This window comes from Excalfactoria chinensis, chromosome 17 (assembly GCF_039878825.1).
Source record: "Excalfactoria chinensis isolate bCotChi1 chromosome 17, bCotChi1.hap2, whole genome shotgun sequence".
In the NCBI taxonomy this organism is placed as follows: Eukaryota; Metazoa; Chordata; class Aves; order Galliformes; family Phasianidae; genus Excalfactoria; species Excalfactoria chinensis.
This window is the reverse complement of record NC_092841.1, coordinates 6,112,502-6,123,207: the sequence shown is the minus strand read 5'-3', so window position 1 is coordinate 6,123,207 and position 10,706 is coordinate 6,112,502. Positions and strand designations below refer to the sequence as shown.

The 10,706-nt window shown below is 45.3% G+C and overlaps 1 protein-coding gene across 2 annotated transcripts; it reads right to left on the bottom strand.

Annotated features, from left to right (window-relative positions):
- Window positions 1-2,751: 2,751 nt before the first annotated feature.
- Window positions 2,752-10,348, bottom strand: ADAP2 (ArfGAP with dual PH domains 2). 2 transcript variants are annotated; one of them, XM_072351895.1, is made up of 10 exons: window positions 10,065-10,348; window positions 8,899-9,029; window positions 8,129-8,220; window positions 7,921-8,006; window positions 7,477-7,586; window positions 7,086-7,232; window positions 6,288-6,371; window positions 4,976-5,038; window positions 3,667-3,744; window positions 2,752-3,506 (listed from the first exon to the last, which is right to left on the bottom strand). In XM_072351895.1, the coding sequence occupies exons 1-10, from the start codon at window positions 10,150-10,152 to the stop codon at window positions 3,288-3,290; spliced, it is 1,098 nt and encodes a 365-aa protein (XP_072207996.1). In that variant the 5' UTR covers window positions 10,153-10,348; the 3' UTR covers window positions 2,752-3,287. The 2 variants fall into 2 exon arrangements, with proteins under 2 accessions (XP_072207996.1, XP_072207995.1); XM_072351894.1 differs by having other exon boundaries at window positions 2,758-3,506; window positions 3,667-3,741; window positions 10,065-10,209.
- Between the last annotated feature and the right edge of the window lie 358 nt (window positions 10,349-10,706).

Here is a 10,706-nt window from a genome sequence, read left to right as displayed (position 1 = left end):
TGTGGTGATTTCTGAACAAAATGTAACAAATTGCTGCTCCTGGGCACTCCGGCGCGAGTTACGGATGGGAAACCAAAGGTGCCCAGTTCCTACTCCTTTTTTTTTTTTTTTTTTTCTTTTCCTTAATTTGGGCTTTGATATCCTCGAGTTTGCTCGCTTCCTCACAGAGCTGGTGAAGTCTCCACAGTCTTCTGCCGAGCTGCTTTGCCCTCCCGTTCCATGAACACCAGTGTTATTTTCCTCATCTTTCATACAACAGAAATCTTTAGTAATACAGCATTTGAGCTGCGATGTATATTCCTGAAAGGCAGAAAACACAGAGAGCTGGTTTTTGCTGGAAAAGAAGACAAGTTCAGCACAAGAGTTTACTGTCCCATCTCACATGCTCTTTGACTGACCAGAAACACCTAGATGTATCCAAAGGAATAAAATGCATTTGATGCTGCCCTGCGTTCCCTGCAGTGAGATTTTGGGCAGTCGGGAGTTTCCAGGTTGCTGTGGAATCACCGTGGAACAAACTAATTGCAGGTAATGAAGCACAAGAGGTACCCTTGTTTTCCTGAGATCCTTTCTCAAGATGCTGATGTCCTCTTCAGTCGTTTCCAGTTGCTTGGAGATGTTTTGTATCTGTTCCTTCTTTAAGGTGACATATTTAATCGCTTATCTGTGTAATCCTCAGAGAAAACATGACTAGATTAAACAGCGGGATAACAAAAGCCCTTACATTATTGACAGTTAAGCGCTGAGCTGGTGGACACAACTGAGTGAATAATCACAGAAAAGTTAATATTCAACAGCCCTGAGCTGTATATTTAAATATATTTATGAGTTTAAGCTCTTTGCATGACTGCAGAGACTAAGGCTTTTCAGATACATAGTGTTAAAGTAATGAAAGTCAGTAACCAGACTTTGCTCATTTCCAGCAATGTTTGAGAGTCATTGTAAGCAGACAGTGAACCAGTCCCATTCTGTGTCATTCAGCTGGGTGGAGCTGTGGCACTATACAATTGTCTTATGTTTCATTTCAGGAGCCTCCTGTGCAATGTTCGTGCAGTAAATAACACCACAGAAGTGGCTCATGAAAAGAAAAGGGAAAGAACTGATGTTGACTGAAATACCAAACAACTGCCCTCTAGGATGCTCAGTGCTCAAGGCTATGTGATGAGATGGCATTAATCTCCTGCAAAGGATGAAATGCACTGGGATTACATCATTTGCACATTACATTTTATGAAGAATAGAAAGAGAAGAGCAAAGGAACAGCAATGGAAAGAACAGCAGACAGATGAGAAAGAAGGAAACAGGTAAGGAAAGATTTATGGATGTTTTAGGTTTAGAGCCCTCTAAGCATCTTCTCATGGCAGTTCACCAGAGTGGTCAGCTCCTGGTTGGCTGTACTTGGTAATGCAGGACTGGCAGAAACTATGGGTGCAGCCCATGATCCACATGGGGCCCATAAAGTAGTTCAGGCAGCAGCTGCAGCTTAGTTCCACCTCTGCCTGCAGCCACTTGAAATCGACAGCAGCAGCCACAGTGCGGTTTCGTTTCTCACAGGCCCTGTGCTGCTGCTATGTGTGGGGTGCAGGGAGCCACAGGTTAGGAGGAGCTGTTGTGCAGCCCTGAGGTGCTGTGTCCTGCAAGCCAGCCTGCAGCACTGAGCTCACCAGGGCAGAGGCGAGGAGCTCCCATGGGGCCCCAGGTCTGTCAGAGAGCTTAATACAGGTCAGACAGTTTGGGTTAACTGTAGAAATGAACTATCACATGGAGCTCCCTGTGACCTGACTTTGACTTTTATTGAGTCTTCAAAAAAGATGTTGTTGCGTTGCTTCATGGTTTCATTTTCTCAAGGAACTTCCTGATTTTGCAACAAAAGTCACATCATTATTGCTGACACAGTGGGAGAGCAACCACCACCGGAAAAACAGCCCCATCCGTGAAGCTGAGGTTACTGGATGGACTGTGATCTTCTGAGATCATCCTGAATTATTCAGCTCATCTCATATAGCTTTGCTGTTGATTTCAGAGGATACAGGCATAGGCTGTTAGATCTGAACCAGCACATGAAATGGGATTCAAATAGTGTGAGATTAAGTTAACCGGAATGTATCAGGAAACAGAACCATTGATAGGGATTGTTCAAGGCTGGATGATAAGAGACAGGCAGAACGATGACCTAATGCTTTTTTCTTTTTTCTGTGCTGCCAAGGAAAGAGTTAATCTTAGGAATCCATGCACATATTGGTACTTCCTCATTCCTGTAGAAGAGAACTATTTGGGGTACCTCATACTGGCTGGCAAGCGACAGCAAAAGATGGAAGCTTCATCAGAAACTTAAGTTTGCAAGACTTCCTCTTGATTTGCCAGCTAAGGGAATCTGAAAAGAATAACAGGCTGTTCAGTAGAACCAAATCTCAGCCTTGGCTGTGAGGTACTGGACCTGGTCTTGTTTAACATACTCATCAATGACCTGAATGAAGGGATTGAGCAAGTTTGCTGATGATACAAACATAATTTATCAGGGGGTTGGAGCATGTAATCTCCAGAAGTCTCTTCCAACCCTTATGTTTTTTGTGTTTGTGGCTTTTTTTTGTTTGTTTTTTTATCAGTTTCTATGATGAAAATATAACAGTGTAAATGACATTAAAAACATTACATGGACAACAACCATGTCCCTAGCTGGACTGGAGATGCAAGCAGGTATAGTAGTTATCTGTCTCTGTTCCCCCCCAAGAAAGACATCCAGTCATTCCAGCATGTATTTTTATCTTTTATCTATCCAGCAGGACATGCTGCATTGTCCTGGTAGGTGGTGATGTCTTTGCCTCTTGGTCACTTGTTCTATACATGCATATAACAGATGGTCGCATTTACTGTCAGAATGTATGCCATGGCTGCATTGTCAAGTACATTCTTCAGGAATCCTCAAGGAAATTCATGCCAGTCCTCCATGGTCAAACTTTCTACACTAACTTTGTAACTTCTTCTGTATAACAATAGCTACTTTATCCCCACATCAGCATGGGAAGGCCTCATCTGCTCAAAAGCAGAGAATGTAAGGAAGAGTGAATGCACTTCAAAAGAAGGGATACAGATAATTTCTGAGTATCTGCATCCCCTCACTCATTTATTTTGCAACCCTTCCTGCACCTGTAGCTGTTGAAGGGAGAAGCCCTTTGTAGCACAGTCACTGAATGGGCTTAAGCATCATCCCTGCTGACAAAAAGAGGATGCAGACCAGTGTGGAACAGAGCCCAAGAAGTGCAGTTCACCAGAACTCAATGTTAGTCTCAACCAGACAAGGGCTGGGCAATCACTCCATTCAAGGCATCTATCCACTCCCTCTGCTCCCTATCATTCTCACACAGAAACAAAAACTCTCTCGTTGGCGTGACCACGGTGATTCCTGATTTCCTCTTCTTTACAGATATTCCTTGGGGCAAGCCAGCTCGTACTTCATAGCCCCCAACTCTACTTCCAATAAAAACTTGGCCTTGTGGAAACGCATCCTAGAAGGAAGGAGACATTCATTAGCCAGTGGACAATGCAGCTCCAGCAGACATTATTCCATCCCTTGACATGGAGCAGGAGGAGCTGGAGATAGGTGGGGGGGGAATGGGGTCACTAAACTGATGACAGGCAGAAAACATAGAAGAACACTCTGCTTACCAGTGGGTTTTTAAAGTACAGCAGGTTCCTATCTTCAGAGTCTAGGCTGAACCAGCGCATCTTAAAAGTCTCCTTCTGCTGCAAGTAGACGGTAGAAGTTCTTTAAAGACCAAGTCCCAAAGACAAATTCTTCCCATTCAGAGCAGATCCCAGGGTTGCTTAAATGACTCTGAGCTTAAATTCAGTTTAACCCATCCTCTTAACTGGCAATTAGTGAGTGACTGCTGTGTGCAACTGGAGATTTGCATTTAGTGGCAATCATTTGGATAAAGCAGGGAAATTCATTTTACTAGCAATCTAATCAGGTTAAAAAAAAACTACAGTAAATGGACTAATCCAAATCACTGCAGAAAATGATCCATGGGCCAGTGGCTCTTATGAGGAGAGTGTGCCAACAACTTCAGGATTTTGGTTTGGGGTGCTGTCTCTACCACTGCAGCACGAGCATTTACTTTTTAAAGTGATAATTCCATCAACTGCACTCATCAAACCATTCCCTCTGATATTCATTGCTCTGTGCTGAAGAGTCCTCTTCCAGGACTCACTTTAGTTTGAGATGAATTTAGGCCTCAGGAAAAAAAGTGAGCCAAAACATGCTTGTAGCTGAGTATTCTCTATGCAAGTAAGTACCTGCAGGAAGATGAACTGGGAGACTAGCAATGAGGTAGGCAAAAAAAAAACCCACCATCGATATTCAGTATTTAATCACTAAACTTTTCAATAGGACTTTGACTCTCAGTTCATCCAGAGGAGCAAGGCAAGAAGTAGCAGCATTCAGACAAGATCTTGGGTCTTCCTGTGCTCCTTTAACAGAGCCTGAAATCTCACTCTCAGTGTTTCAATAAGTAGCAGCCCAAATACTTTCCCACAAAAATAAACAAACAACCCAATCCATAGGTTTAACACTGAAGAATTTGCTGCAGTAAAGAGATGTGACTTCTGTGCTACTAACTTAGAGAAATAGGGAAATAGAGGAGCTGGCACATGATTTTCTGTTCTAGAGGTAGCTGCAGTTCAAGAGCTGTAATTAGTAGGCAACTGATACAGTAACTCATTTAGTGTTGCCTAACAGTACTTTGCATTTCCACTGCCTACTAATCCATCTTGCTTACTCTTCAAGAAGGATCCTTCTTCCCAGATTTCTTGAGCATGATCCCAAATAACACAACAGATTTGAATACAATGTCATTATTTACCCAGGCAACATACAGCCCCCTTAATAAATCATTTATGAGTAAACAGTATAGCATTATCAAATCTTCTGGAAGAATCTTGTTTCTGTGCTATCAAGTGGGTAATCTCAACCTACCTTTGGTCCTGTTTTCTCCATATATCCTTCTTTGACATAATTTCTTGTGATCCGGGGTATGATCTAGAACACACACACATAAATATCTGCCATCTCATTCAGGCTCATTTTTCTGTTCTTTATCTGTCAAAGCAAACCATTGCCAATTTGGGCTTTTAGGGCTTGGGTTTGTTTGTTTTTTCTTTTGGCTGCTCAGCAAAGGGAAGTCTGAATTAAGAAGGAACCTAGGATTTTTGAAAGATTTCACTATAAAAGGAAACAGGGAGACTTTTTGGCCTTAAATGTTTACTTCCTTTCTGCATGTTAGCTACAGTGTGACAGTTTTCTTTCTTCACCTTCTGTCCATCTCAAGGCTTACTACTAATTTGGCATTGCATGTAGGCTGGTTGTTGTCTGGTTGCTTTCAGAGAGATGTTAATTTTACCATCTATGATAAGAAAAGTGACTGTTTTAAGAAATGTAAAGGAATATAGAAGAAGCAAATTCATTGATGCAAAGAAACTGCAAAGAAAGGGATAATGTGGGACAGAGCATCTCTGTGTTTACTTGAGAACAGGACACTGCTGCCCCACATGGAGATGACCAACCGATCAATGTAAGAGATGCCCAAATGAGTTTTCATTTGTATTTGCCATTAAAAGACATACCTTCATTTCCATCTCTAAGACAACTGAATACTAAAGAATATTTGTTAGTGCCAACAGAGACAGTGAGCGTAAGTGATTAGAGTGATTATGACACTGAGCATGAATGATGACAGTGATTATACACCATTGGTATAGGTAAACACAGAAATGTTTTGAAAAGCAAACAAAGATTTAGCTTTCATATCCTATGTCAACTAGAAGGAGAAAAAAAAGAATGATGATGTGATTGTCAACACTAGCTGTGCAGTTACACAAGCTTCAAATATATCAAATAAGAAGGGAAACCAAAGCACAATCCCCTGACATTACTTAAGTAAGCATCATGGTCTCTCAAGTAGGATCTCTATCTGTTTCGTGCACAACTGCATCTGCTTTGCAGATCTGTTTTTCCCCAGTGTTGTGTGGAACACAACAATTCCACTGACATCTATACCAGCTTTATGTGTTTTAAAGCTGCTGCCTTCAAATCACAGTATTAGAACCAGGTTGAGGCACACTAGGAGCCTGGCATCACAGCTTGCCTCTTTCTCCAGAGAAAGCATGATGACAGCTGGCATTTCCAAGCCTCCATACTGCTATTTGAGCACCTGGTTCTGGCACAAGTGGGAAAATGCTTTCCCGTAATGTGTTTGCACAGACTGCTTCATGCCTTGTTAAGTTCTCACCTCGTGCTCAGGGAGAGCTGGGAAGGTTGTTCTGAGATAATGGTAACGTGCTGCCCGAATGGCATTGAACCAGTCAACAATCTCCTAGGGAAAAGAGCAAATACAAACATGAAGACAAAAATAACATGAAGGGGTAAGAATGCTGCCTTTCCAAAAAGGCATTTCCTTGTAATCTCTTTGCAAATACAGAATTTCTCTCTGAGGGCCAGAGAAAGTCAGTGACTTGTCCCAGACACCTGAAAAATACCAGGCTTCCAAAATAAGTTTTAAATGCCTCTCCAGGAAGATTCTGGACATTCTCAGCAGGGACAATTACCCAACTCTGTGTACACAGGCTTTCTCAGTTGCTTTACTTAGGAATTCTTTAGAAACCCATGTCCCTGGGAAGACTCCAGAACTATATCAAGGGAAGAAACAGAAATCTAACAAAACCTGTAGACATACTTCTTAAAATCACCATTGTTTGTTTGGAAATAATGCAGAACAACTATATTTTCCACATGTGTCAAGAGGCTTCAAAGAATAAAATCACTGAATTATATAAAACCATCAGACAGTTATCTTGGAGACTTACATATATGCCACAAAGAACCTTTGAGAATACTTAGTGCGTAAAGCTGAATACTCCAACAGAATGGGATCAAGACATAATAGGACCTAGTGTAAAATTCTGCAGCATTCTAAATTCTACAAATTCATAGTGATTTAAAATCAGACCCTGCAAAAACAAAGACATCTCTTCCAAAATTAGACCCAACATTTGAGAATAGTGCTCATTCCAAAATCTCTAACATTCACCTTTCCGCTTTCATGATAGACAAAAAGGTTCCTTGTTTGACCATCTGTCTTGTATGTGATCTGCAGCCCGTGAGCATGTTGGATTTTCTCTGCCTGGAACATCGCATTCAGATTCTCAATGCTGATAACAGCTTTTGGACCTTTGGTCTGTGAAAGTGAAAAGCATCACTGTGTTAAAATGGTCTAAAGGAAGGCAATGGAGGACAGATTAGCTGAGAACTAGATCCTCACTGATCAGAAAGTGTCTGATAACTTGATAGTGTGGAAACATCTGGGTTGCTAATCCAGGCTGCTAGAGACAAATCTATTTGTGCTGTTTCCAACTGGTAAGGAGCAGAGCCTCAGGCAGGATGTGGACCAGGTACCTACAAACGGCTGGCTGGGAACTCACTTCTTTAGTGTAGTATTTCATCACCCTTTCCTGTGCTGACAGAAGAAACAACCTCTGCTTGAACTGTTTGCTTTCCCGTCCACGCTTCCAAAGGAATCCTTCAAGGCAACCTGCATATGGGGTGGAGACAGGTGTCAGACAAACACAGCATAGCAGCTGCATTTTTATCTGATGTGCCACAGAGTTTCAAGTTTCTTTTCCATCCATTTTCACCTCAAATAGAACAAACCAGTAGGGAACTACAGAACTGTGAGATCGCAGAGATGAGCTAAATACACTTTGTACCTGCTGGGAGCTTCTTCTCAAAGTTACAGACTTGGAGAACTGCATATCCAACATTTCATTCAATGCAAGCCATCCCTAAAGACCTTCAAAAGTGCGGCCAAAGTACTGTGCTGTTGGCCTTCAAACGAATGCCTTTTCTCTGGCAATCCTAACTTTTACCTGCAGAACAAGGATCTTGGCAGACTCGGGTGGCAACAAACTCCTCACGCTCATATTTAGCTCGAATCCATTGTTCTCTCAAAACCCTGAAAGAAGAAAACATGGATAAAGCTGATCTGCCTCTATTTTCACCCCAAAGGACCTGTAGAGGGAAGCGGTAGTTTGATGGCTATAAAGGTTTGCTGCACTGAGTAAACAATCAACTTACAAGCAATCGCAGGACTGGGGGATGTAATAATAGGGAGGGACGTTTGCTTCATATTTAGCTTTGGCACAGAGATTCCCATGCTTCTTCATAAACTGAAATACAAAAGAAGATGCAGTTAGGTCTGCAAATACAAAACCAATATCGCGTAAAGAACACAAAATGAAACTTGGATCAAAGGGAACACTGCACATTTTGTTCAGTCTCACCCCACCTTTCAGCATCTCTGGAGTTTATAAATTCCCTTTGGAACTACAGTTTGCACTATTTAGATAGCTGGCCCTTTTCAGCACTTCAAGCTCTGAACCAGATGGGAGGGAACACAAGATCGTGGTTGTTAATTAAAATGACAGAAGAGAGTAAGAAGAAAATACACTTTTACGATTTCCCTTTATCTTCACCTATCCCTAGAAACAAATTATGGTAACGTTACTAACACATTTCAACAGAAAGATGGCAGGTTGAAGCAATATTTGAGGTTATTTTCATTGCTAAAGGGAATGAAGTATCTGGAGATATCGGTGGGCCTCCAAGCTTTGATATGCAGATACCACGTCCTTCCTAGAGACACACTGCAGCCTGCTAGAAATACAACCTCCTATCAGTGCAATTGGATTGAGTAGGTCGTAGAAAAATCCCTGAAGTTCCCCATGCAGTTAACTCTGCTCTGTACAGCTTTGTTCCTCTGTCCATGGTGGATGACACAAATTTTGAGTCACAAGTTACGCTGAAATACGGAGAAAGTAAAAGAATTATTCCCTTTCCTCCCGTACCTCTATAAGATCATTCTCCCAGAAGTCAAGCCAAAGGGATTTGACCCTGCTGACTTGAGGAAGGTTGCGATGGATTCCGGAGCACATCAAACAAATGAATATTCCAAGTTTGTACGAAGCCCACTCTGGATCTAGACAGAAACAAAAAGAACGTACTAATAAATGGGAAGAGGCACAGCCACTGATGCACAGGTTTCACACCTAATGCATCAGATCGCACCCCGCTGTTTATGGCTGCCGTTTGTGCTCATCTGGAGGAACAGCACCTGCTTTTCCCACTGAGGAATTCAGCTCTGAAATCTGTGAGCTTTTTCACGGAGTATTTGTTTAAAAATTAATGTGACCGCACGGGCAGATGAGCGGCGATGTGGCAGCTAAGCTAATTATTAGTTCATCGTGGAAAATTCTTGTTGCTGGATGTGGAGGGCTATTTCGGACAGCGAGAACTACTAAGAGGACACGGAGCGCAGCCGCCCGGGACCGCAAGTAGAAGCTCCCGCCTGCCGCAGCCGTATCCAGTTGATGCTGAGAGGCGCTGCAAGTGCACCAGCAAGTTCATTTCCTCTGGCCGCCTCTCCCTTATCGCATCGAACGAACGCCGCTTAACGCTTCTTCGCAGCCGCTGCGGGCTACCAACCGACTGCCGGCTCCGGACGCGGCTCGTCCACTTCGAACGAGCGCTGGGCAGCAGCCCCGCCGGGCTTTGGGCGGCTCTCCGGTGCTCCCCGAGCTCCGCAGCCACCCCCGCCGGCTCAGCTCCCGTCCTGCGGTGCGGTGGGAGCTCCGCACGGCCCCGGGACAGCGGTCAGAAGCCACTTCCTGCCCCGCCGCCCGCCCAAAGCCCCTCGGCGCTCCCACCGCCGTTCCCGGCGCCGCGCGGCCGGGCCCACCCGAGCGACCTCCGCCGGCGTCGGGACCGCGGGCGCTGCGCTCCCCGGGAAACCGCCCGCTCCGCCCTCCCGGCCCTGAGGTACGCGAAGCGAGAGGCGATGAGAGACCGCCGCTGAAACAGAGGAACCGACCGAAACAGAGAACGGCCGCGCCTCGAACGTGCGGCGGGATGGGCGGGCACCCGGACGGCGGGCACGGCCAAGCAGCTCCTGCTGCCCCCGTCCGCACCGCGCCGAGGGGCGGAGGGCGCGGCGGGAAGAGCGCCTCGTCCTTACCCGGCTCCCCGCAGTCGGCGCAGCGGTCGTTCCCGGTGCGCTTCAGCAGCTCCAGCAGCAGCGTCTTGTTGCGGTCGCGGTCCATCATCGCCGCCCGGCGCGGAGCAATGCGGGTGGAGCCCGGCAGGAGGTTCGGCCCCGGCGAGCAAAAGCAGGAACTGGAGCTGAGCCCAACGCCGCGGGGCGCTCCGTCCCCTCCCGCCGCCCATCGGGGCCGCCTCACGCAGAGGGGCCGCCCCGGCTCCGCACCAGGGCCCGGGGGCTGCGGCGGCGGGAGTGAGCAACCGCCGGGACTGCGAGAACCGCTCAGGAAGCAGCGAACTGCGAGCAGCCCTGCTGCAACAGTTGTACCGCACCGCTTACAGCGCGTCGAGCCTGAAGTTCCTTCAGCGTCAGCCCCGTCCTTTCTGGACAGCGATTTTTTTTCAGGCCTAACAGCGGTAGGAGGCCTCGCTTCAGCCTCTGGTCACTGAGTGCTGAACGGACACTGCTTAAGTTCCTGACTAGCCCAGTGTAAGTAAGTGAAACCATCATCACATGTGGATTACCCTTCATTCAAAAGGGCTGCAGTTGTTTTCTTGAGGTAACTGTGCAAAAGAAGTAAAAATACTTGAATTCCACCCTACCTTTTGGACTCAGCAC

Bases quoted from the DNA above. Each gene is read 5' to 3' on its own strand.
- ADAP2 (XM_072351895.1), bottom strand. From the start codon at position 10,152: ATGATGGACCGCGACCGCAACAAGACGCTGCTGCTGGAGCTGCTGAAG. The intron at 6,372-7,085 runs GTGAATGTTAGA...TCTTTTCCCTAG, and splicing joins TCTATCATGAAAGCGGAAAG to GAGATTGTTGACTGGTTCAA. The intron at 3,507-3,666 runs GTAAGCAGAGTG...CCTTCCTTCTAG, and splicing joins TGTACTTTAAAAACCCACTG to GATGCGTTTCCACAAGGCCA.